Source organism: Tenrec ecaudatus, chromosome 10, assembly GCF_050624435.1.
Source record: "Tenrec ecaudatus isolate mTenEca1 chromosome 10, mTenEca1.hap1, whole genome shotgun sequence".
In the NCBI taxonomy this organism is placed as follows: domain Eukaryota; kingdom Metazoa; phylum Chordata; class Mammalia; order Afrosoricida; family Tenrecidae; genus Tenrec; species Tenrec ecaudatus.
In genome coordinates this window covers 124,545,796-124,571,708 of record NC_134539.1, presented here as the reverse complement: position 1 = coordinate 124,571,708, position 25,913 = coordinate 124,545,796, and the positions used below count along the sequence as shown (strand labels likewise).

At 58.2% G+C, this 25,913-nt stretch overlaps 1 protein-coding gene across 2 annotated transcripts in view; it reads right to left on the bottom strand.

Moving 5' to 3' along the window:
- Positions 1-7,403: 7,403 nt before the first annotated feature.
- Positions 7,404-25,913, bottom strand: part of CUEDC1 (CUE domain containing 1) — a 95,011-nt gene continuing 76,501 nt past the window's right edge. For both annotated transcript variants that reach the window (XM_075561549.1, XM_075561550.1), the window contains exons 2-11: positions 23,521-24,117; positions 20,034-20,161; positions 14,640-14,766; positions 13,938-14,136; positions 13,171-13,254; positions 11,644-11,715; positions 10,761-10,860; positions 10,306-10,364; positions 9,484-9,554; positions 7,404-7,701 (exon numbers count right to left, since the gene is read on the bottom strand). In XM_075561549.1, coding sequence (XP_075417664.1) covers positions 9,487-9,554; positions 10,306-10,364; positions 10,761-10,860; positions 11,644-11,715; positions 13,171-13,254; positions 13,938-14,136; positions 14,640-14,766; positions 20,034-20,161; positions 23,521-23,844 — 1,161 coding nt within the window. In that variant the 5' untranslated portion in view covers positions 23,845-24,117 and the 3' untranslated portion in view covers positions 7,404-7,701; positions 9,484-9,486. The remainder of the gene's footprint in view (positions 7,702-9,483; positions 9,555-10,305; positions 10,365-10,760; positions 10,861-11,643; positions 11,716-13,170; positions 13,255-13,937; positions 14,137-14,639; positions 14,767-20,033; positions 20,162-23,520; positions 24,118-25,913) is intronic.

The following is a 25,913-nucleotide window of genomic DNA, read 5'->3' as shown; positions in this document are numbered from 1 at the left end:
TCCTTAAAGACTTACAACCTCAGCAACTTATGAGGCTGCTACAAGTTGGAATTGACTGAATGGCTTGGTTTTTCGGTTTTATGATGTACTCAGCATTTTCACAGTGGCTCACTAATTTGCTTCTTCAGAAGCGATCTGCTCTTTCTGGTCAGCACCAGGCCAGGGGTTGGTGAGATATAAAGAAGTAGCAGTGGCCTTGCCCCTAAGCCAGAGCCCCCATGGCACTGTGGTTCAGCTCTTGGCTGTTCACCCAAAGGTTGGCAGTTCAAACTTTATCTCTGGGAGAATGATGTGAGCAGTACAGCTTTTAGGACAGTTCCACTCTGCGTCACTATTGATTGGATAGCAATGGGGATGGTTGGTTGGCACTAATCTAGTTCAGGAAGAGGAGGGATCCAACCCCTCAGGCTGTCTCCTTTTAGGGAAGAAAGTGGGAGCAAGCCAGGCTGGAGCACCGGAGAGCTGAAGCCCCCTCCCATGCTCTCACCCCAAGGCAGCAACAGCCTGGCCTTTCATCCCAGGCTCAGTCGGATTCACCTGGGCCAGAGGAAGAGGTCTCTGGGAGAGCTGGGGCTGCTGACTGTTGCCTTTTGCATTTCTAATGCCCACCTGACCCAGGAGGTCTGGGTTGGGACTCACAGGGCACTTCAGCAAGCTTCCAGGTGATGCCATGGCTCCCATCTGTAGAGAAGTGAGTATCTATCTCCTCCAGGTTTGCCCCCGAAAGGTGCAGAAGCTGAGATAGCGCTCGGTCTCAGATACGCCAGGCCAGGCTGGTCACCTTGCCCCCAGACCCCACTTGGAAGAGCCAGGACAGAACAAGGCAGCTTTGTGCTTGACCTGGCCTTCACAGCTCCTTCCCCACCCCCACCCTGCCCTGCCAAGGCCCTGGAATAGTGCCCTGGGCCTGACACAGGGCTTCCAGACCCCTTCCACTCTGGCAATGAAGCCCAGTGCCAGACCTCTGCCCCCAGACTCTCACTATAAACCTACTGCCCTTTGGGGCAGGGGGGGATGAAAATGTACCTTTTTTGTTTGCAAAATCTACAAAATATTTGACCCTGTGCCTGTCTTGTCCTTGGCCTCTCTGCGGCCAGCAATGCGGTACTTCTGAAAGATGACCACCAGGTGACAGTAGCGTTACACAGCCAATTTCAGACAGCCATCAGCTTGGCCACCCCCAGAAATTTCCACCGCTTCCTCCAGCTGGCCCTGCCCACTAGTCCAAAAAAAGTATCTGTGCTGTGATAATGGGCTTCCCCTGGGCAGCATATTTGCCTTTTAATGGAAATACTAAGAGATTGTTTAAAAATCCAAATGAAAAGGCTAATGTGGACTGTGTGGGTCACGGTAGGGCTGTTTCTGAGCAGGCAGACCTCCCAGCCAGCCACAGATTACATACACCTCATCAATCCGCACCCTACATCTCTCACCTGGCCTACATCTCTCACCTGGCCTTCCCCCAACGTCTAGCTTAGGGCCGAGACCCTAAGCTAAGGTGACCAGATGTCCAGCTTTTGACGGGACAGTCCCAATTTTAAAAATGTTTCCCGCATCCCGTGGCATTTTAAAAAGTCCCGATTTTGGGAAAGAATGCACGACAAGCTAGGGTATACATTTTTTGGCTGCCACGTGGCTATTTCACCAGGATATGAGTTTTATCAATAGTGTCCCACTTTACCAATGTTAAAATCTGGTCACCTTACCCTAAGCTGAACCCAGGCAGCGAGCTCTAGAGCAGGGTGCATGTAGCACGATGTTGGGGCAAGGCCAGGGGGTGGGTCTAGCTAGGATCAATTAATTAAGAAGCCCTGGTGGCACTGTGGTTACACGTTGGGCTGCTGATTAGCCCTTGCAGTGGCAAGGTCAGCAGTTTGAAACCACAAGCTGCTCAGGGAGAAAGAGGTGACTTTCTACTTGTGTAAAGATTTCTCGGAAACACAGGGGCCGTTCTACCCTGTCCCAGAGGGTTGCTGTGAGTCAGCACTGACTTGATGGCAGGCAGACTCTCACTTACTGATAGTGTGTTGAGTCAGGTGTCCTGGGAGCGCGGTCAGGGAAATGCTAAACTGCTAACCACAGGGTTGGTGGTTCAAACTCACCAGCAGCTCCAAAGGAGAAGATGGATTCTGAGTGCTTCTGGAGACATTCACATCCTTAGAAACTTTATACAAGGCCACATGAGTGGGGGCAGGAGAAAGGCAGGCTTTCTGCTCCCGTAAAGAGTGACCGTCTGGGAAACACGGGCCCATAGGTCACTCGGTGGCGGTGAAGCAGGAGGGGAACGGGCTCCATGGGAGAGGGATTGGGTTTGGTTTCTGTCCGCTGCAGCTTCCCCATCTGTGGAATGAGGGCAATAGTCCCGCTTTCGCAGAACTCGGCGGTTCTCAATCTGTGGGTCACGACCCCTTTGAGGGTTGACCGACCCTTTCACAGGGGTCACCCGATTCATCACAGTAGCAAAATGACAGTGATGAAGTAGTAACAAAAATAATGTTATGGTTGGGGTCCCCACCACATAAGGAACGGTGTGACAGGGTCTCGGCGTGAGGAAGGTGGAGAGCCGTTGCCATAACTGGTGTGAGGAGTCTGCACATTCACGTGGCTGTGATGCTGGACAGGTCTTGGAGTGGGGAGCTTTCAGACACAAAACAGACTAGGCAAGAAGGCCTGGCAAGCTACTTCCCAACTCGGGTACCTACTTCCAAGAATCAGCCAATAAAGATGTGGTGGAGCACAATGGAGCGCTGCCTAATCCACACTCGCTCATGAGGATGGAGCAAGACTGGGCAGTGTTTCATTCCTGGGTTACAGTGACGGGGCCCAGATCACCTGCAGCTCGCTGCAGCAACACTAAGTGATCAGCTGCCATCACTCCCATCACCCCACACCCTGCCTTGCTCTTGTCTGTCCTGTGTGCCACCCCCAACCAGGTGTGCCAACTGTGTGTGATGGGACCACAGAGAGGGTTAGAACGCCAGTCTGGTGACAACCAGCGTAGTCCTTCAGGACACAGCACTCTCCAGGCCCTTGGCCTCCTGTCAAGTCTGGGACACCAAAGCAGGTGGAGGGGAGGGGAGGGGCGCTGCTCGGACCAGCAGGTCTACAGGACAGACATCTGCAAGAGGTGTGTCACCATACGGATATCGCGAACCCCGAACTTGCAGGTGAGCAGGATGAGTGAGGGGAGATGCGACACAGTGTGTCCCCTTCCAGGTCCCAGACACACTGCATGTCACACAGCAGGGCTCCTGGACTCTCCGGCGCTTTGGTTACCATCACGTTCAGCCTCATCCACACCATGGGCAGAATGCAATCTAACTCTCCAGCCACGGATGTTGGCTATGACAACCACCTGGGAGGCTTTTAAAATCAGATTCCCTGGCCACGTTCCAAACCACGTACATGAGGGATCCAGAACTAGCGAAAGCAGGCAAAGGTACTTCAGAGTTCCTACACGTGAAGTCCCATGGGGAGCTTGCTCAACGTGGCAGGTCTGGGGTAAAGAACCCTGGTGCACTTTTAGAGTAAGCATTGGGCTGTCAGTTCGAACCCACCAGCTGCTCCCAGGGAGAAAGATGAGACTGTCAGCTCCCATTAAAATGTAGTCATGAAACCCGAAGGAGCAGTTCCAGATGGGTTTAGTATGAACTGGAAGGGAGTCCGAGCAGCATAGTGGGTTATAAGTTGGGCGGTTTAAACCCACCAGCAACGTCTTAGGAGCATGAGGCTGTCTGCTCCTATCAATACTGCAGGGAACCCACAGTATTCCCTGGGAACCCACAGGGGCAGTTCTGCTCTGCCCTACGGGGTCGAGGAGTTGGGCTGTGGTGACCATAGGTGGTAGTTGGGCTGGAGTAGAGCGTGCTGAAACAGGACCTCATAAGAGGTGGGTGCTGTTGGCCCACAGACTGCACTTGGGTGCCCAGGTTTCAGAGCTGTGATGCTCCACCCTGAACAAGCATCAGTCACCTTGGAGACCTGGTAAACATCTCCACCCCCACCCCCACCCCGCCAGTCAGATTTAGTAGATCTGCAATGGGGCCAGACCATGCGCATTTCCAACTCAGTCCCAGGTGAGGAGGACATTCCTGTCATAGCCCAAGGGAAGGGCATCGAGGAGGAATAAAAGGTTTGGGAGTCAGACAGTGTCCTGCCTTAACCCCACCATCCTAGGCCAGTCTTATCACCTCCCTGCACTGTCACTTTACTGTGTGTCAAGTTGCCACCATGAACAAAGTGAACTGAGCTCATATGAAACACCCAACACTGCCTGTGGCAGGAACCTCAGACATGATTACAAATCTGAAATTTGTGTGTGTGGGGGGGGTGGGGGTGGGGGGGGTGTTGCTGTGCTTTATAGAAGCAACTGAAGCCAGGCTTTCAGCCCATCGGTAAGTGTTGATCAACTGGCCTGAGGTGAGCTCTTCTCTTTAGAGCTACTTGGATCTTTGTTAAGTCATCGGTCCGAACCCATGAGCCGCTCCAAGGAAGGATTTAGTTGTCTGCTACCATTTTGGAAACCCCAGCCCCCGTGGGGCAGTTCTACTCTTTCTTGCAGGACCTCTGTCAGTCAGAATCTACATCCCGGCAGGCAGTGGGTTTAGTTAGATTTGGGGCCCACTCCTAGGGTCCTGAGGAGCCCAGAGGCATAGTGGTTAGGCATTGGGCTTCGCTCCACAAGCTCGGCAGTTTGAAACTACCAGCTATGCCTCAGGGCTTTCTACTCCCCTGGATGGTTACAGCCTCGGAAGAGCACAGGGACAGTTCTCCTCTGTCCTATAGGGTCACTGTGGGTCAGCATGGGCTGGCTGAACAGCAATGAGTTTGGTTCTTGTTTGGGTCCGTGGGTTTCTCAGGTCTGATGTGGGGCTGTGAATTTACATTTCGAATCAGGTCCCAGATGATGTAGGTGGTGTGCTTCAGGGACGGTGTGATAGGTAGCATTATTGTGCCAACCTGGGCAACGTGGGATTAATAAGGCCACAGTTTATTTGAAGGGCAAAGAGATAAATGGCTCGGCGAGCCTCACCTTTCTGTCTCTTGCTCTGTGATGATCATACCAGTGTGCGGTTGCCTTAGCTAGTTCTCGGCCTCTGTTTGTGAGCTACGCTACCTGTGGGACAACCAACCCATTGTCGCTATAGTTTCAGGTTCCTTTGAGACCTGCTTCATCCCACTGCTGGTGTTTACGTCACTTGAGCTGGGGACTGTTGGACCCTGTCATCTGGCTGACTGTTAGTGACCTGCCCTGCTGTTTGCTATCTGTGGCTGGACTGCCTGTACCGAGAAGACTCAGCTCTCTGCTTCCTTGACTTGCACCCAGCAGCCCTCGTGGGTTGATGGACTGCCAGTGTATTAACTGTCTCAAGGAAGTGAGTTGAACTGAGCCCTCTGTACTGCTCTGTGGACTAATCAGCTGGTTATTTCTTTGTGTTTGTATCTATCAATCTATCTAAAATCACAAGTGTCCTGGTTTTGTTTCCCTAGAGATCCCTAACACAGATGACACTGGGCTATTGTTGAGTGCTGAGGGACCAGGCAGAGCTGCCCCTTGGACTCTCAGGGCTGTCAACTTTACTGAAGCCGGTCCAGCTGGGTCTCTTTCTCCAGCAAACCTGCTCATCCCTGCCATCCAGTCCATGCCGACTCTTAGCTCCCCTATGGGGCTGGGGAGAACGGCCCCTGTCGGGTTCCTAGACCATAGTTCTCTCTGAGAAGGAGCCACATAGTATAGCGGTTAGAGGTTAGGCTGCAATGTGCATGGTCGGGAGTTTGAAACCACCAACAGCTCTTGGGAAGAAAGACTGGGCTTTCTACTCCCGCAGTCGTCTCAGAAAGGCACAGGGGTCGCTGAGTCAGCATTGACTCGAGAGCAGGGAGAGTTAACCCCCTGCGGGAGTGGACAGCCTCCTCTTCCCCACACAGAAAGGACTTCAGGACCTTAAGGACTGTCCCTCTCCTGCTGGGAGGTCCCCATGGAGAGCAGGCCGGCCATGGGGGTCAAGGGCCGTGAAACTGGGGGTTCCCTGGTCACACCGTTAGCCGCACAGCTTCGTGTTCATTTCAGGGGGTGACTGGCTCTGCAGCTCTGACCGCAGGCTGGCTTCTCCACCAACCCGGTTCACTCTGCAGAACGAACCAGTGCCAGGATCAGCGAGGTTGTGGCGCTGACAGCAGGCGTCGCTTCTGGAGTAACCCGGGGAAAAGGCCAGGCCCTTTGGCCCTTAGCTGCTCCGTGGGTTAACAGGGGTGAGCTAGGCGGGAGGCCTGTGATTCTGGGGCAGAGAGCCGCGAGGGAGGGCCCTGAAGTCCAGCCCACGTGGCCGGCCGGCCCCATCAGAGCACCAAGACAACACCAAGTCTTTATTACAGGGATTCCTACGAAACAACTCCCAGGGGGAAACCCACACAGAGTAGGGGGTATAAACCTAATAAAGCCACACATACAGACACACACACAATAGATGGGGATTGGGGATTTCCAGCCACCCGCCACAGCCCAGAGGCCCTCTGCCGCCCGCACCAGGGGCAGATGGAGCTGGGCCCCACCTCGCACTGAGGCTGTGCAGGGCTCCCCCAGCCCGCCACGCATGCTTCCAAACGTGGGGGTGCCCACCGCAGTGGTGCATGGCCCACCTGGGGGAAGCCAGTGGTCTGGAGTCGGGCCAGGCCCTTGGGCAGGACCCAGTGCGCTCACGGCCTCCCCTCTGCGGCCAGCCCAGGGCGGGCGCTCAACAGGGCCCTAGGTGAGTTGGGGGCCACCAGTGCCCCCACTGAAGTCCGGTTGCCACTCCCCTCATGTGGGGGTTGCCAGGCCGTGCCGAGCACCACTCTGCGACCCCAAGGCTTGCTCTGCCCAGGCAGCAGGCCAGAGCACCTAGGGCGGAGGCGGCAGGCAGGGAGGGCCCCATTGGCAGTGATGGGTGCTGCTGGGTAAGCGCTGTGAAAATCTGAGGTTTCCTGCTCAGATCATGCGCTCATTCTTCTCAGGGGACACCCAGAAAGCCCCCCGACCTCAAGACCCCCAGCTCAGACCTGGCCTTGTCTTTGAACTAGCACTGTCGGAATCGGTGCTCTTTCAACAGGGCAGCCAGGGTCTTGGGACACCAGGATGGCCCCCTTCCTGCCCATCTGGAGGAACTGATGGCCTAAGCACTCAGCCACTTTCCCCACAGTGGCCTGTCACTCCTCGGAGCCACCCCCACCCCAATCAAGGAAAGACTGGGTGCAGAAGGCCACGTGCAGTGGGACACAGGGTGCAAAGGTCAGATGGCTTCATTGTGCCTGCTGGGCCGTGGGGGAGGCAAGGGCCCCAACTTCGGGTCAAGGAGCCTCTCGTCGGCGACCACCCCAGATTTGCCCACACTCCAACCTTTGCCCGTTTTTCGGTGTGTGCTGTGTTTTAAAGGTTGGTTCTTGTATTTCCACTCATTGCCCGTAGAATAAAGGGGCCTGGCTACAGAGGGGGCTGTGATTGGCTGCTGCCTCTAGCCCCCGCCCCCCAGGTGTTTACTCCAATCGCAGCAGGGCAGCCCCGCCCCTCGGCGTGGTCGTGGCAGTGGTGGGCTGGACAGTGGCGGGAGAATCACACAGCACCATGTGTCCCGCTGCAGCTGGGTCCTCTAGCGGGAGGCCGGCCTTGTTCCACGGCCAACCCCCCTGGTCAGCGCATCACCGGCCAGGAGGCGCTGCTGCCATCTGCAGAGGAACGGAGAGGAGAAAACATTTCCCTGGTCATCAGCTCCGGGAGAGATGGCTCTGAGCACAAGCCGCCAAAGGCCGGGCCCTCTGCTTTTCCTAGAGCCTTTGAGGTCGGATGGGGCTCCGGCAGGGGTCACACCACCCATCCAAGCTCCTGGAAGCATTCCAGTGCAGACTGGTAGGGAGCGATGGATGGAGGGGGTGTGTACTTCCAGGGAGGGGATGCTCTCTGACCTGAGCTCAAAGGTGGGACATGACAATAGATGGCAGACCAAGAGGGCCTGGAGGGAGGGGGGGGGGAGGCAGCAAACAGAGAGATTCCCAAGACTACTCGGGAAGCCCCATGGAAAACGCATGGGAGAAACAGAGCTGACGCTGTGAGCTGGCGGTGGCTTGCACGCGGGCGCAGGGAGAAACCAGCATCTCACTAGCGAAGGAGCGTTGAGTAGATGCTGACACCGGCTTTCCTTTCGGTGAGTTACCTCCCAGGGTTATGAAGCTCCGCAAGAATGCAAGTAGGGGTGTGGAACATTTGGGGGTGACGGAGATTGAGGTGCAGGTGTCGGAGCCCCATTACAGAATCATTGCTGGTGCTGCCAAGAGGCGGGTAGACAGTGGGAAATCTTGAAGGGGGCCAGGCAGGGCAGTGGAGGGAGCTGGCATTGCGGGGCGTGGGATAAGGGCAGAGGCGGCCCAGTATTCCTGGGTCACCGGAGCCAAGGGGAAGGCAGTCTCCGGTAAGATGAGGAGCATCGTCACAAGGAGGCAGCATAGAAGTCCCTGGGCCTTGCAGGTGGCTTTCCTGCAGCAACCCAGGGGCGGGGGAGGGCCAGCAGCCGGCAGTGGGGGAGGAGGATGCCCTGGAGCTTGCTTGCTTTTAAGATGCAGAAGAGGGGGTGGGGTAGGGGGAGCTGCAAGACTCAAGAGGCAGGGATAAATGCGTGCAAGTGGAGGTGCAGCCAGCCCGGGGGAGGTGGGGCTTGTGGGTGTTGTGCCCAGAGCGAGGACAGCTTGAGGGGAACACCAGAGGTGCGAAGTGCCCCTCGGGCTGTGGTGATGACTTGAAGGCTGCGGTCCAAGTGGAGGCGAGGTGCCTGTGTGTACTTGTTCCTGGCAGTGTCCCAGCTCCCCGCCCTGCTTGGCCTCGCCTCCACCACCATGGGGGGGGGGGCAGCATGTATTTCTACACCACCCGAAGCACAGCCTCCGCTGCTGCAGCTGCCGGCTCCAGAGACCGAGTGGACACAGACTCTTGGGATGGGGGCAGCACTGGGGAAGGGCAGACCAAGCAGCTTCCAGACTGGGGTGGGGGAGGAGGGGGCAGCTGGAAGAGGGCCAAGTAGACCGAGTCTCCGGAGGGGCAATGTCCCCATCTGGTGATGGCACGTTGCAGACCAGCCAACCCAGGCAGGGACCCCCCAGAGGAGATCTCTGAGTGTGTGTGTGTGTGTGTGTGTGTGTGTGTGTGTGTGTGCGCGTACCACTAGGATGAAGCCACCTCCGCTTTTTTTAAAACTTCTGCTCCAAGCACTGCCTTCTCATCTGGGCTGTACATTACCGAGGTCAAGAGCAACGCTATGCCCCGACGCATCTGCTGTAAGCGGAGGGGGTGGGGGGTGGTGTTCTAGCTTCAGAAAAAAATGCCAGTACAAATTTCGAAGCGGAAGCCCTTGTCTCCTGCTACCACAACCAGGCGGGGCTGCCCAGTGGCCTGAACCCCTGGAAAGTCACCTGGGTGTGGATGGGGCAGTCCCTGGGCAGCAGGGAGCCAGGCCTCACCTCTTAGTGGCCTTCCCTTAGGGTTTCCTCCACCTTGGGCACCTCCTGCTTCCTTCCCCGGCCGTCTTCATCTGAAAAGCAGAGGCAAACTGCCTTACCCGCCACTCTGCCTGGTCACGCTCAGGCATGCCCCTCACACTGGGAAAGAGTGGGGGCCCAACTGTCCCCTCCCCGCTTTCCTGAGTGGGCACAGTCCAATCCCCCGGCTGTGTGGTTGGGTCGCATGGCAGAGGCCACCTGGCTGCTGGCCTGGCTCCCTCACAGAGCTGAGGCCATGGGAGGTCCCTTCCCATCCTGGGTCCTTGGTTTGCTCGGTGTCCAAAGGGAGGGGATAGTTGAACAATCTAGATGACTTCCAAGGCCCTTTCCGTCCTTGTCCCTGGGCGTCTGGTCACCACCCCAGGGCCGCCGCCTCTGCGGGCTGAAGACCAGGGTTTGGCTGGGACCTGGCAGGGTGTGAGGGGTCATCTGGCCTGTGGGGAAGGACTAGGCAAAGTGAAGCAGCACTGGGTCAAAAGGGCAACCTGCCCAAGCTTGACGCTCACCCTCCATGTGCCTGGCCCCCGTCTGCCCCTGTGGGATCTGAGAGCAGTACCCAGAAACAGCCCGGCTCTCATCTACAGGTGGAGGTGCACGGCCCCCTCTTGGGTTGGCGAGGGAAGGGAGCAGTGTGGGCCAGGCAGGCAACTTCCACTGCTGCGTCCTAGGTCGAGTGCTCCCTCCCCTACTGGAGGACCACCAGGAGGACCTCCTCTCTCTCCCAGGGCTCCCAGGCAAAGCTCAAACCCTCCCCATCCTCTGTCCTCTGCCCCCCAGCCTCACCGCAAGTGTGCCCCTCCACATCATCCAGGAGATTGGCCGTGGACGCTGCTGCCCCCAGCCTGCCAGACCATTCAGGAAAACTGATCCTAGAAGTCAGACGTTCCTCCTTCCTCTGGGGCTGGCTGAGTGGCTCCTGACCTGACCGCCCTCACCCTAGCCCTTCTCCCCATGCTCAGCCTATCCCTCAGGCCTGGAAGGGCGTGGTGGGAGTCCGGACAGAATCAGATTGGGAGTGAGGAGGCAGCGGATGTGCAGACAGGTCCGGGTCAAGACATTAGGGGCCGGGGGGCTGACATTGACAGACCAAACTGTGCTTCTCCAGAAGACACGTAGATGCCAGACAGTGAGGGGGAGGGGGTGGCAGGACCACTTCAGACCCTTGGGAAAGGGTGCAGCAGGGCATCTCAGGGCCCTAAGGTCCACCCCCACCCCCAGCCCCAGGCTGGGAAGGATACGAGGAGTGATGCTTCAACAAGTGCTTCCTCTTGGCCGACTTCCTCATCTTGGTCTTCTCGGAGAAGGCCCGGGCAAGTTCAAACAGCTTTCTCCGGGTGGCTGGGGGCAGAGACACCTGTGAGCTGCTGGCCACCGAGTGAGCCCCGGGTGGGACAACCCAAGTCCTGGGGAGCATGAGGCAGGATCTTATGACCGTGGTGGGGGCAGGCCAGAAAGGGAGCCCTGATGGAGGAGGGCCAGACATGCAGGCTGTCTCCCCGTCGCCGCCTGCAGGGGCAGCACAGGCCACTGGAAACGGCCCAGGACCGCTAGGCAGCTCAAGATCCGGGTTTTCCTTCCCAACTACCGCAGACAGCCGTGCCCCCTGGCTTTCTTTCCTGTCGCCCTGCCATCACCGCCACCACCACGACCACCACCCCTCCCAGGCCAGCTTGGTGCCGTTCTGTTCTGGGATCTGCTTTAAATGGAGCCTGGAAGAACTGCAACTTGGTTCACACAAGGCAGCGGGGAGGGGGGAGGGGGGAGGGATATCCAAGGCTGGAAGGACTTTGTAGGGTGAGGTCATCCACCCCACAGGCCACCCCTTCCACCCCTCCTCAGGCTGCAGAGGAAGTGACTGCTCCCAGTGGGGACCGGGTGCAGTGCTGACAGCTGGCTCAGGGAGATTTAAAACTTAATTTGTATCCAGACTCAGCTGTAGAGAGAAGGTGGGGGTGGGGTGGGGGTCCGGAAGGCAGAGCCAGGCTGCAATTCATATGTCACTCCAGATCACCACGAACCAGCTGGGCTCCCAACTCTGGCGGTAGGTGGGGGGGAGGGACCTCGCTTGCTCTCTCCCTCCCAGGAGACCAAGGGCCAGTCCTGGCAGGAGGCCGGACTCACATTTTCCCATGTGCTCCAACTTGTCCCTGAATAAGGCATCTTCAGACACAGCGTGGTTGGCTTCACTCACCCCTGGAAGGGAAGATACCTGCTGAGAAGGGGGGCTGAAGAGTGAGGTCAGGGTTGTTCCCCGCGGAGCGAGATCAGAAGGAGCAGACTTCTCACAAATCAGGACAGCGTGTGATATGGGGGGGGGGGGCTTTCCCCCTCGGTGGTGAAAACAGGTGCCCACAGTCTGCTGGGTGCACTCGGAGGGCTCAGGTGATGCCATCGGGGAACTTGAAATTGGGAGGGGGGTAGGGGAGAGAATGTACACGTGAAAAATCACCAAACCTCCCCCATGAGGGCTTCCCCACACCCAGAGCCAGCAGCAAGGTGAATGAGGCCCGAGGTGGTGTCTCCTTCCTTCCAGGAATACCTGCTCCATCAGAAGCCTGCCTTCCACCTGCCCCCCCCCCCCCACACACACACTCTAATTTCTAGCTAGACTGACAATGAGTCCAAAGGCTGGTCCCCAAAGTCAGCACCTCACCCCGCTGCCCTCAGGGCCCCTCCTGCAGCCTCTGGTTGTGCTCCGCACAGTCAGGCTCCTCCAGGGTCACCTTGCAGGCTAAGTCCCCTTGGAGTCATTCTGATCCATCTCAGCAGTGCTGGCATCTCTAGTTAATTCCAGATCAAGAGCTGGAAGCTCTTGGTGGGGGTGGGAGAAGCTAAGCTGCGGCCTGCTGCTTACAAATCAGTTTACAGGGGGATCCTCTCCGTCTGTCTGGCTCTCATCCCCAGCCCCCCACCTGCCTCCGGAGGAAAATTCCCTTCCAGGCCAATGCTGCCAGGCTTCTCCCTAAGGACGCAGCTGCGGGGAGTGAGGGGGGCCAGCCACAGCTCAACCCTTCTGCCACTACCCCCTCCCTCAGCCCGAGGAGCTCTGCTCCTGCCTCACCCCAGCTTGCTTCCCAAACTCAAAGGCCCTTCAGTCCCTGCAGCGGGGCACAGGGCAGCTACTCCCAAAGGCAACTGCCTGAAAGCACACTTCCACCTGAACCCTGCCCTCCTCCCCTTCACACGAGCAACTGTCAAGTGCTTGCTTAAAGTTGCTGGTCTGTCTACCTGATCCATGGACAGGCATCTCCTGCCATCAGTCCCCCCAAGACCAGAAGCTCCCAAAGGACCCAGACCAAGCAGGCCTTTCAATCTCCCTGACCCCTTTCATGGGACACTGTGTGGAGGCAATGCTTCAGGGACCTCCTGGGGCGGCAGTCAGCCTGCATGAGTCAGTGCCACCCAGAGGCTCATGGGCCCCCGCAGTGCTGGGGAAGCTGGACCTCAAGGCTGAGGACACAGAGGTGGGGCAGGGTCCTCCCTTCCAGCCCCCACCTCAGTGTGTCCACTTTAAGGTAGAAAAGGGTTCTGCGTGTCCCTCTCCCCCCACCGGAGAGCAAGCTCCAAACCAGGGTCCAGGTCCTCCAGGACACCCCCCACCCCCACCCCCTCCCTGGGAGGCCACTCCTGTGCAGCAAGGAAGGTTACCTGGGGCAGGAGAAGGAAAGCTGAAGTCGGTCCCGACCCCCGCACTGCTGGATTTGACCTTCTGGGACTCGTATGTCAGCCGATCTGGAAAAGGACCTCACTGCGGTCAGGGAGGAGCGCTCCCTCCAGGCGCAGACATCCTCAGGTGGTGACTGGAGACCACACACACTCATGCTCATCCCCCAAACACGCAGGCACACGCCTGCGCCTGCCCCGGCTCTCAAAGCAGCAGAGACAGCCTCCGCGGCCTGACGCGCATCAGGAGCACTGCATGTCAGAATTCGAAGGACCCTGAGCGTGGGGCTAGTCCAAGGCCCTGGCTGTGAGGCTGCGACCAGTCCCAGCCCCTGCCTTTGCCCAGCACTCTCCTTGCACACCCTAGTCCTCCCTAGTGACACACACAGCCACAGTCACGTCCCACACCACACACTTGCTTTCACCCCAAGCTCCAGGCAGACCTCCGGAGCCCGCACTCCCTGATCCGCACCCCAAGCACCCTTGGAAAGGAAAATCAGCCAGGCTGATGAGGAAGGAGGCCTTAAGTCCAAAGACAACCAGGCTTGGAAAAATCTCAGGCTCCCTGTCAGTCACTCTGTCCCTGGAGCTCCTGAGACACCGTGTCTGCCCTGGTGGCAGGTCTCCCTGGGCAGGATTCTGGGGCTCCCACAGAATGACTTGGTGGATATGCACCCTTACCTCTCCCAAGCTCTCAGCCTGAGGCACCAACTCTCCCCCCACCCAGCCCCCCGCCCTGTGCGGTGGGGCACCTCTCTCCAGGGCCAGGAGGAAGTCGCGGTTGCGCTGCAGCTCCTTCATAAACTCCTCGTTCTGTAGGAAGAGCGCGATCCTCTCGTCCTCCAGGTACTGCTTCCAGCGGCTCTCCTGGTCTCGGGGCCCTAGCCCGGCCCCCGAGTGGACAGGGCCTCCCTCTCCGAGGCTCAGAGTCTTGGGAGTCATGGGGTTGCACTGAGAAAAGAGCAAGCGGAGGACGCACACCTGTGTGTCCACACGTCCCTCCCCAGGGGCCCCAAACCCGCCCCGCTGGACCTGGCCATCAACCCGAAGCCAACCACTCAGGCCAGCATCCTGTGCTGGGGAGCAGCCAGGCTTACAGATGCTGCTCTTCGGACCACTCCATCCCTTCAGCTACAGGGAGACCGGCCCCGAAGTGGCTTCGGTCACCCGGTCGCCCACCTGTGCAGTCCTTGCTCCAGCTGCTGCATGGTGAACCCCCTCTCTTATGCCAGCCTCTGGGAGAAGCTGCCCATGCCATTGCCAAGAGAAGGGAGATGCTCCTCTGCCACTGGCTACTCCATGGCCCCTCCCCTTCGAGCTTCCTCAGAGCGGGCACCTTCCCTGGTAGACCAGGAAAGCAGACCGGGCCAGCAAACAGTGCATTTGGTTCCCTGTTCTTTCCCTATGAACCCAGGGGTGGCGGGTGGGCTGGGTGGTGGGCCCTGTCCCATTACCTGTATGCTGTCCCGCTGCTGGGGCAGGATGCGCAGAAAGTCATCCGGGAGGTTGCCCAGCAGCGGTGGGTTCCAGTTCCGATAGCGCCTCTGGCTGGAAGGGGGGCTGGACCCCAGCACATCAATCCTGGGGGTGCAGGGAGAAGAGTGGGGGGGTCAACCAAACCCCCCACCTCACTGCCATGGCATCCCTTCCCCTCAGTGACCCTGTAGGACAGGGCCGAACTGCCCCCTCTTTAAGTTTCGAAGGCTGTAGATCTTTACAGGAGCAGAAAGCCTCGTCTTTCCCCCACAGAGCAGCTGGTGGTTTTGAACCATTGATCTTGTGTTTACCAGCTGAACGCACAACCTGCTATGACACCCTGAGGAAGGAGTCAAAAGAGCCACACTGACTGCCATCAAGTCAACGTCCACCCATAGTGGGACAGGGTAGAGCTGCCCAGTGAGTTTCCAAGACTGTAACTCTTTACGAGAGTAGAAAGCCCTGTCTGCCACAGTGCAGTGGGTAGTTTCAAACTGCCGACCTTATCGTTAGCAGTCCAATGCGTAACCACTGAGCCGCCCGTGCTCCTCTGAGGAGGAGGAGTCAGGCCCAAGCACAGTCTCCAGATGTTATGCCAGGTCCAGCGGACACTTCCCCAGCCCCCACCCCTGGGTTAGAGACTCAGGCTACCGAGGACTCAGCCACCCTTCCAGCCTGATCTCAGCTAGTCAGTGCTAGGTCTCTAAAACCAAAACCAAGCTCAGTGACAATTTGATTCTGACCCATTGAGACCCTACAAGGCAGGAAACAACTATCCTGCTGGCTTCCAAGACTGGGAGGGTGTGGGGGGGGATATTTAACAGGAGCAGACAGCCTCATCTTTCTCCCAAGGATCCAGCAGTGAGTCTGAACCACTGACCTCGTGGTCAGCAGCTCAATGCTAGCACACGATGCTGTCAGAGCTCCTTACCCAGGTCTCTAGGTCTCGAACTTGCTTGGAGGGGTGTGGGTTTAATTAGATGTTTGCCCACACCCTCTCATGTTGGATTCAAGAACAGGGAGCGTGCCCTCTGTCCATGTCTCCAGGCAGCTGGGTGACAAAGGTGAGCCAGCCTGTTGGCAGGTGGGGGAGGTGTAGGGATGGGGGCACTTGGCTCCGCTACAGGTAACGGCACTAAGGAAGCCCAGGGGAGAGAGTGGAGCAGCTACGGTGTCAGTTCTGGCACTGCCACCACACAGCCAGCTAAATGCTCGGTGTGGGGGCGGCCCTTCTCCCTGCTGGACCAGGTCACCTCCTCCAAAGTACTGGGGGATCCCCATGAGGCTGTGTTCAACCGTGTGCAGACAAGGCATAGAGAGGCTGAGGGTGGGCGGAGTACTGGCTCCAATGAGCAAGCAGAGCTCAGGGCTGCCCTGCATTGGCCAAGTGGACCCTAGGAGCTCCAGGCCCTGCCCGAGACCAGGGCTGGGTGGTACACACCCTCCCTGCCACCCCGGGTCCTGCGCTGCCCTCCAGGGCAGCCTGGCTGGCTCGGGGCTCCTCACATGCCTCGGCAGCCTGCAGCGTGGCAACCGCAGGCCACGTGTTCTGCTGGATCAGGGAGATGACGCGGAGGCAGCCAGGCCCTGGTGGGCGGAGGGGACCGCTAGCTCGCTCAGCCTGGCTTTGATTTGGTCTCCAGCTCCAGGAATCCCGGCCGCCCCCTCGCTGGAGGGGAGCTTTTCCGGGCTGCTGCTCAGGATGGGAATAGCTTCTTTCCTTTTCTATTTTCGGCCGGTGGCCAGGCGGGGGCGGGACCGGGTGGCAGCAGACAGGATGACAGGCTGCTAAGTGCTTGATGGGAGATGGGCTTGGCGGCGCAGACTGGGCTGGGGAACCCCCCCCCCCACTTCCCCTCCTCCCCGCCATCGCCCTCCCTGGCCCTACAGAGGGGGAAGCGCCCATGTCTCACTCCTCGGTGACTGGCTTCAGACATACTGAGGCCTCCTCACCTTCAGTTCCTGTTGAAGGTTCATTCCCTGCCCCCTCCCCGCCAGGTCCCCGAAGCTGGAGAAAGGATGCTCCCCTCTCTCAGGGACTCCCAACTGTGAGAAAGCCTCTCCAGTGTCCAGCTGGGACCTGAGACCTCAGCCCCACCTCAACCACATTCAGAAGGTGGCAGCAGAGTGGCCCTTGGGGGCCTCTAGCCAGGCTGGCTACAGAGAGCTGGGAGACTGTGATCCAGGCAGAGGGTAGGCCAGGCAGGCCCCTTGGGCCCTGGGGAAGGGGAGGGGGTACCAGTCGGTTGGGGGCTGGGCACAGGCAGCCCCAGCGGCTCCATTGTGGTCGGAGAGGAATGTCAGAAATGAGCTGAGAGGCAGATAAAAAACTTCCAAGGCTGTACTTTCACTGGAAAAACAGCAGGCTGCTTGTGCCACTACAGAAGGGGCTGGCGGGGGAGGGGGCAGAGGTGAGGGGAGGCGGGGAGTTTCTCCTGATCCGGAGTCTCTGCCAGAAGCTTACCCAGAGACCTTTCAGAGAAGACCTGGAGGCTCTTGTGGGGTCTGGCTCTGGCTTGGGGTAATCAGGCAGTCTAGAAATATCTCTGGGGTGACTGCTTCCCCGGGGCACCCAGCAGAGCAGGACCAGGAGGCAGCCGGGGCCACCCAAATCTAATCACACACAGCAGCCAAAGGGCATCTGTCAAAACCTTAACCTGACCCCTTCCCTGGCAGTTTAACACCCTGGGGCCACTCCCCTTTGCCCAAACTCCCTGGAGAGGAGGTCTCTGTGCCCCAGGCTCAGCTGGCCCCTCTCCAGCCTCTCAGGCAGTCATTATGTACTGCCTGGAATTCCCTGGGTGGCTCTATCTTTCTGGCCCCCAGGCCTTTGCACATGCTTTTCCTGGGATGCCCTCTGCTCCACCAGACTAATCTGGGTGTGGCCCTCCCTGTGGTCAAGCTGGGGCATCTGGACTGGTCGCCAACCTTTCCCACCCCCTCCCCAGACTGATCTCCTTGGGGAACAAGGCAGAGCTGTATCCACCTGTGCATCCCCGACCCTCTCATCAACTACATATTGTAGGTAACTCAGTGCTGAAGTAAATGTTGCAGGTGGCAGGGTCAGGCCCAGCAAGATGGCTTCAGGAGAGATCTGGGCCCAGCTGGGCCATCCTGGGGCAGAGAAGCTGGTGCATCCGGGATGGCCCTGATTCTTCCAGACACTGGTCTGGGGAAAGGCATGCCCTTTGTGCCAATGTTCTAGCTAAGCACAGGGCCGCCAGGCCAGCCAGCGAGCAAGATGGTGCAGTCCACTTTGCCTGCAAGTCTGCTCTGTAGCTGGCGCTGGGTCAAGGGTGCCACAAACGATCTCTCATCCGGGATGTCCAACAGTGCGCCCCACGAGGCCAGCCAAGTTCAAAGAGGTGGAGTAAGGAGTCAAAGGCCACACTAGCAGAGGCATCTGGAGATTCAGAAGTCAGGTTGCCAAGGAAGGCAGTCCATTCTGCCAGACAGCATAACCCATGTTCCTCCCCTGTATCCATGACGCCACCCCCACTGCACCCCAGCAAAGTCATTTCCTGGGCCAGGCCCAAGGCTCGGGCACAGACATCTGAAGTCCACAGGTCCGAATGTAATGGCCTAAGTTCAGTGCTAAGTCTGACTGACCCCTACCACTGGGGCTCCCCCTCACCAGGGGTGCTGCCCCTGGCCCCCAGCCCTACCCCACCCACAACTGGCCGAGCACCAAGCAGAGTAGGGAGGAAGGGCATGGCCCAGCCAGCTGATAAGCTCTTCTGAAAACTAGGCAGAATCATTCTGTGGACGAGGAACTGAAATTCTGCATCTGAGATGTTCAGGAAAACCACTGAGCCCCAGGCCGCTGCTGCCAGGTGCTGGGGAGGTGGCTGCGACTCACGGCAACCCCATGTACAACGAATGGAACTGCCCCGTCCCATGCCAACCTCGCAATGGTTTCTGTGGAAGAGTCTCAGAGAGGCCCACCCACTTACCTCCCACCCCAATACAGCCCATTTCCGGGCTCCACCCATGATTAGGGAAGGAGCAGACGCCCCACACAGGGCCCCCACACCTCCAACTTTCTAGGGCTCTCGCTTCCTCAGGCTGTGACCACAGACGGAGATTTCCTCTCTAGGGCGGTGGCAGCACCCAGTAGCACAGAGCACGAGCTCTGGAGCCAATCGACCTGGGTTTTAAATCTCAGCTGGGGAGCCCTGGGGAAAGTATGACATCTCTCTGAGACTCACATTCCTCAGCTGTAAGATGGGGTCGATGGGACGGCCGCAGTGCCCCCAACAAGCACTGTTATTTCAAATGCAATGATGCAGGTAAAGAGCCTTGTCCGGGGCTCAAGGGCAAGGTGCTTGGTAAATGTTAGCATCTCTACCTGTGTCAGAGGAGCCCCGGCGGGCAGGGCTTACTCATTGGGCTGCAATCCACAAGGTCAGCAGTTTGAACCCAGCAGCTGCTCTGGGAGAAAGATGGGGCTTTCTACTCCCATGGAGAGTTACAGTCTTGGCAGCTCACCGGGGCCGTTTTCCCTTGTGCTAGAGGATCGCTCTGAGTCTGCATCGACTCGATGGCAGTTTGTTTGGTCTGAACTTATAACTGTGTGACAACTGAGTCCTCCCCAGGTCCCCAGAAGAGAGGACTCATAAGCCACCACCCCCCCAGCCTGCCTTATTCTAAAGAACAATGACCGGCTCTAGGACAAAAAACTGAATTCTGGGCTCCACCAACAACGTGGGCGACCCACAGGACCCGGTGAGCAGCCAGCTTCATTTCAATCTTCCCAGTTAGAGCCAGATCTGAACCAAGTCCCCACAGACCGTCAACTCTTCTCTTCTGCACCAAAACACCACCAAAGCAGCTTTTCCCCATTGCTTAACCACCACCCCTCCCACAACATCTCTAGCCCTGGCATGATTTGCATTTCATTGATGAAGGTGCTGGGGAGTGGGGGGAGACTGTTGAGTAGACTTCTGAAGTCCATTCTTGACTCAGCAGGCAAGAACACAGAGATCAATTAGTAATGTCTGCCTTGGCTCCACAGGGAGAATGTCACTATTCAGTCCATGCTTTTGCCATCCCCACTATGACATCTCACTAGACAAAAGGCCCCTGAGGGCAAGGACGGAGCCTTACTGAACTCCACCTCATGTAGTGCTCTGCACAGCACCCGGCCCAGCAAAAATTTAGTAAGTGTTTGCTATAGGGGTCCTTACATTCTGAGCGTTCTCTTTTGGAGTCTGGCCAAAATGTTTCTTCGTTCTTCAGTAGAGGCCTGTTTTTGGTGGAATAATAAACTGTAGGGTCCGGACAGGGTCTGTGTTTCTACTCATCCCAGCCCTGGCTCCCTCCCCCACCACCCTGTGCGCTGGGACGGACGGAGACAGACCTCGGATTCTCACCTGGGAGGTGGAGTGGGGGGAGCCAGAGGGTAAGGCCTGTCGAACATGTGCATATGGTAGGCTGGGGGGGAATACACCGGCGGGGGCTCTTCATCAGACCTATCAGGTTCTAAGGTCCTTTCCAAGATCTAAGTCAGGACGACAAAGAAGACATATTAACAACACGTCCTTGAATTTCAAGAAGATGCAGAGAAGACCAAGTATGGGCAAGGTTGGGCAGTAGAGCGCTCTTGGGCACTTGGGTGGGAAGGTACATCGATACACCACCACTCAGGTAGGCTGCTCGGCTGGGGTCGCGAACGCTAACTCGTGGCCGCCCCTGCCCCTCACTGCCAACACATTCACCAGGCATGAATGCACAGGGGGCCCAAAGAATGTCCAACGCAGCATCATTCACCTAAGCAGAGCTCCAAACAGGCAAAAATAATTATGTAATACACACAGCAGAAGTGAGATCGGGGCGTGGTAAGGACACGAGGTGGGTGAGGACAGGAGGTGGCACGAGGGGACTCCAGGTTCGCGTGTCCTGGCTTCTTGATCTGATAACATGGGCGCGTTCACGCTGGGCCGCAGTTGTTTAGGCTCATTGCTTGGGGTTTGGGTTTATTTATTTCTTTTTAAAAGAGCACTCAACCCCTCTCTCCAACTACTGCCATCTCTATCCTCTCACCTCAGCCTTAAACACACGGGCGAGGCAGGGAGAGGTCCCTGTACCCATTTTACAGATTAGGAAACCTAGTGGCATGGCAAACGCCACATCCTGCTTCTAAAACCGGGTCTTCATCTTGGTCTCCTAAAAGGTCCTGCCTCCAGGCACACTGCCTGTAGCCCAGGGTGGATTGTCAGGGCAGGCAGTGGCAAAAGGGTGCCTGAGAGGGGCCTGATATGCCTGCCAATGTCCCTCTTCATCTGGGAGACGGGGAGAGGTGCTTCGGGCAGCTTCTTGCTTCCTCCTCCCTATCTCTCCCATCTCCTCCCAAACCAGAGCACAGGGCTGGGGCCCCAGGAAGCTGTGGACCCAAGTCCGAATGGCAAGAGCGTTTGCAGAGGTCCCTGCTACCGCTGTTTCTGCCTCTACCTCTGCAAGCCTGGGCAGGCACGGCTGCGCTGACGCTCTGTCCCGAGCGCGGCCAAACCCAGGCACACTCAGGGCCCAGGGGCACCCCATCAAGAAGGTGTGTGCACATCCACATACATACTCATACACACATGCATGTGCTCACACACTCTCTGTACACAGCCAGCCTGGCTCAAGGAGCCTTCTACCCTGGAATGCACTCAGGCTCCTTCCTGTGAGGTGGAAAGTATTTAAACAGATGCTTTTGCAAGAAAAGAAGAATGTTGCTGTTTGCAGGCCCTCCGTCTGCTCGCCCCAAACTTCCACAAGAGGAAAACCAGGCAGAGGGGGCTGGGAGCTCCACTCCTGGGAGGTGGAGGGAGGGAGGGGGAGTGTGTGTGTGTGTGTGTGTGTGTGTGTGTGTGTGTGTGTGTGATGAACTGGTGGTCAAATCCTCTGCCCCTACCCTATTTCCTGGACCCCTCTGCTGTGAGGGCCTGCTTCCAGGCTGTGGCATGGAAGGCAATTCTTGGAGGCCCCTAGCCGGCTCTTAATGAGGTTGGTCTGGGGGCTGTGGGTGAGGAGAAGACACAGCAGGACCAGTCCCAGGTCAAACCTCTTCATGGCCACATCAGGAGGTCCCTTGTCCTCTGAGCCACTCCTGCTCTTTGGGGCCCTCCTGGAGCTGCAGGACCTGGAAATGGGACATGGCCAGACATGCTCCTCCGAGAGGACTGATCCTGGAGCCTCCTGGGAGCAGAACCCCCCGCCAGCCTCCTGCTCCCTCTGCCCTCCTCCACTCCACACCAGCCTGTGTGCCCGCTGTGCCGTGGTGCTTCCAACCTCCAAATCCCAGCTCCAGCTTGAGGCCCTGTGGTCTCCTGGCCGCCCTCCCTGTGGGTGACGGATACCGGATACCCGCCAGCTGCTCTGGGGGCAGGGTCTGGGCCATCTACCTGACAGGAGGTATTTCTCCACATGGAGGATTTCCCTCAGGCCAGCCCACCATCCATGAGCCCCAGAGAGGGGGCTTTCTCCCCCCTCCCAGTCAGCAGCTCTTGTCATCCCAGCTGCTGCACATACATTTTCCGAAGCACTTTCTGCTGGCTCAGGAACTGCCCGCCAGTGGGCCCAGGCAGAGCTCCCATGGTGGGGGGGCCAGCCATGGACGAGGAGGGGTGCTAAGGAGGGGCCCAATCTAGAAAGCAGAAGCCCACGCATGGCAGGCCTTGCGAGATGGGTGGGGGGTGGCACCCGGTGGGGGACCACAGAGGTGAGAGGGGTACAGGCCAAGGAGGGAAGGTTCCTCTGCCTGCCAGGCTGCTGGGGCAAATGGAGACTGCAGGCAGGGCCATGGTGGCAAAGCTCTGAAAACACACACACACACACACACACACACACACACACACACCACACCACACCACACCACACCACCACCCCCCAGAGAAAGAGATGGTCGAAATCTGGGCAAAGACAGCCACTGCACTGATTCCTTCGGCAAACATCCGCTGGCTGCCTGTGCTGTACCAGGCCGGTCCAAGGCTGCAGGTGACACGGCGCGAGCCAAACCTACTACCCTCACAGAGCTCTGCCTCCACCTGGAGAGACAGGTGGAGGCCCAGGCAGCACCCCCCAAGGGAGGCAGTGCGGCTGCGGGCCCGGCTCGCTCTCTCACTGTGGAGGGCGCAGCAACACCTCCTTGCCCCGTGTGTGCACACGAGAGGAGATGGCCAGCGTGTGTGGGACCCGCCGGGACCGCGTGGGGCTCAGTGAAGTGTAGGGTTGAGTCCCGTCTGTTGGACACGCGGGCACCGTGCGGGCAGCCACCTGCAGGGAGGACTGTAGGTCCTGTAGAAATGGGACCTATAGGGTGGACCACAGGTGGGCCCCTCTCCCTTAGCACTGCCCAGGAGAGAGGGAAACGGGGAGGCCTGGGTGTCACTCACACCTGCGTCACTCTGCTAGCCCCCCACTGACTCAGTAGGGACACGGTACCACATGTTTTCTCAACAGCAAGGCGAGTGGGGCAAGGGGGCTACAGGGGGCAAGGTCCAAACTTCCGTGTCCTCTCTCACGCTGGGAGCCTGACAAATGGACCTGCTGCCCGGCCACCAAGTCAAGATCCGCTTCCCCACCCAGCCTTCCCACTGCCCACGGGCTGGTCCCTCCCTTCCTCTGGGGCAGAGCTGTCTGACTCAGCTCAAAAGGAGCCCCTCTTGAAAACCACAGATTACCGGGGTCCAGGATGTTGGGTGAAGCCCAGACATCGTTCACAAGCTCCGTCATTTTGATGCCCCTGGCCTGGCCCTGCCAAGGTGGTCAATGTTTGCTGAATTAATGCCTGGCCTTTGCCAGCGGGGTGCTACTGGCTTGGGCCTGGTTCCCATGGGAGGGGAAGGACTCCTGGCCAGTGGGAAACCAGCTCCCTACCTCCGGGGGGATGCTGTCCTCCGAGTCGGAGCTGTCCTCGTAGACGCTGCCGCCACCCGCGTCCAGGTTCATCTGCAGCAGCTGGTCGATGGTGGCGTCCACGGCGCCGCTGTTGGCGCGCAGCACGCACTCGATGATGTCGGAGTCCAGGCTGGGGAACATGGTCTTGAAGTCGTCCATGGCCTGGTTGAACTCGAGCCGGCGCACCTGGCGCGCCGGGCGGCTGTTGTTGAGCTCCTGCGCGCCCGCCGCCCCCACGCCGCCCCCGCCGCCCCGCGCGCCCCCGCCGCCCCCGCCGCTGCTCCGGCGGAACAGGCTGGTCATTTTGGGGAGCCGCTTGGGGAAAATGTTTCCAGCCGGCCGCGAGGTCCCTTCTGCGGGCTCCCGCCAAGGTCTGCTTCTGGCGAGGGCCCGGGGCGCTCCCTTAGGCGGCTCCCACCCGCGGGGGCAGCAGCGGCTCGGTGGCGGGCGAGGGGCGGCCCCTGGGGTCTCCAGTCAAGGGGCGAGGCTCAGAGTGCGGTCCTGGGGGCGGCCGCATCCAGGCTGCTCATCCGCACCACTGGGACATCCTGGCCCGGGCTCCACCGAGGGTCCCACCTGGAACGAGGGAAGCAGAGTCAGGGGGCGGCAGGCAGGGGACCGCTCAGGTGACTTTCAGACTAGGGAGACACCACCCCCAGGTGAACTGTCTTTCTGTCTCCAGCCGCCACCATGGCACAGCCCCTCCAGCCCCATACAGGACAGGTGCCCCTCACCGGGGGAGACGCTAACTCCCGACACCACTATGAAAGCCCACAGCCACTGAGGCCGTTCCGATGCCCCGCGGCCCTCCCTCCACAGCAGTGGTTCTCAGCCTTCCTCATGCCGGGACTCTTTCATAGGGTTCCTCATGTGGTGGTGACCCCCAACCATCACATGATTTTCGTTGCTACTTCATCGCTGTCATTTCGCTACTGTGATGAATCGTCATGTAAATATCTGACAGGCAGGTTGTATTTTCATTGTTACAAACTGAACACCATGAAAGCATAGTGATTCATCACAAAAACAATGTCATTATCTATCGTGAAATATTTATTTCCAAGGACAAATCAATGAGATGTTGTCTTGAAGCATGGTGTAGCATGGGTAACAGTCTTCAATCAGGGTACTTGTATGTGGGTGTATCTGCATGTGGGTAGACCTGCCTGGAGCCGGGTAGAGGAGCGGTGTCTCGGCTACTAAGACCATGGGAAAGATGTGTTTTCCGATGGTCTTAGGTGACCCTTTAGGTGACGCCTGTGAAAGGGTCGTTCGACCCACAGGTTGAGAACTGCTGCTCTACGGTTTCAGACGCTATATAGATCTTTACCAGAGCAGGCAGCCTCCTCTTGCTCCTACAGAGCCCCTGGTGGGTTTGATCCCGGGGCCTGTAGGTTTAGCAATAGGAGCCTGGTGGCAGGTATAGTGGTTACTTGTTGGGCTGCTAACCATTAGGTCAGTGGTTCGAAACCACCAGTGGCTCTGCAGGAGGAAGAGGAGGCTTTCTACTTCTGCAGAGTCACAGTCTCAGAAAGTAGCAGGGGCAGTTTACCTTACAGGGTAGCTGTGAGTTGGCACTGGCTTGATGGCACTGAGCTGAGTTAGCAATCCAATGCCTACCTGACAGCACCACAGGGCGGTGCTAATAGTCTCACTCTGCATATGAGGAAACTGAGGCTTAGCTCCTGAGTGAGCGGTGAAGCTGGGATCTACACCCAGGTCATATGGAAACAGAGCTGATGTTCATACTGCCCAGGGCCCCTAAGGACCTAATATGTGTGGGGTGGGACTGGATGGGGTGAAGAGATGCTGTACGGGGCAGGGCAGGGTCCTGCCCTCTGCTACCCCACCCCACCCCACCCCATCCCTGCTTCCTTTATTTCCCCTCATCACTGCCCCCTAGTGCAGTGTCACACTGGCAGAGTTCGGGCTAGGCTACCCAGAGAAGATGCCCCTTGTCCCCAGGAACCTCCAGCCTGAGACAGGAGGCCCAGTTCCCACTCAGTGGACTCATGCCAGGCCATAAAACTCAGCCCAACCACCAGCCCCACCGAGGGAAGCAGAAGGACTTGTTGACAATGTCAACAGTGTCACCTCCCTCCCCCAATCAAGCTTGTTGTCATCAATTCTATCAGAGGTACAGGTTTGCTTCAACAGGATGATCTTCATAAAAAAAAAAAACAACCAAGAAAAACCCGGGCGTGGCTTCTGGACCCCGCTCTTCTTCAAAGTGGTCTCCAGGAGCCACGCTCGTCAGCTCTTGATCCCGTCCCCACCAGATCCAGTGCCCTGCCCCAGCCCCACACAGTGTGCCCACCTGAGGGGGCGACTATGGAGAGAGCCTGGAAATCCAGCTCCAAGCGGGCCCGAAC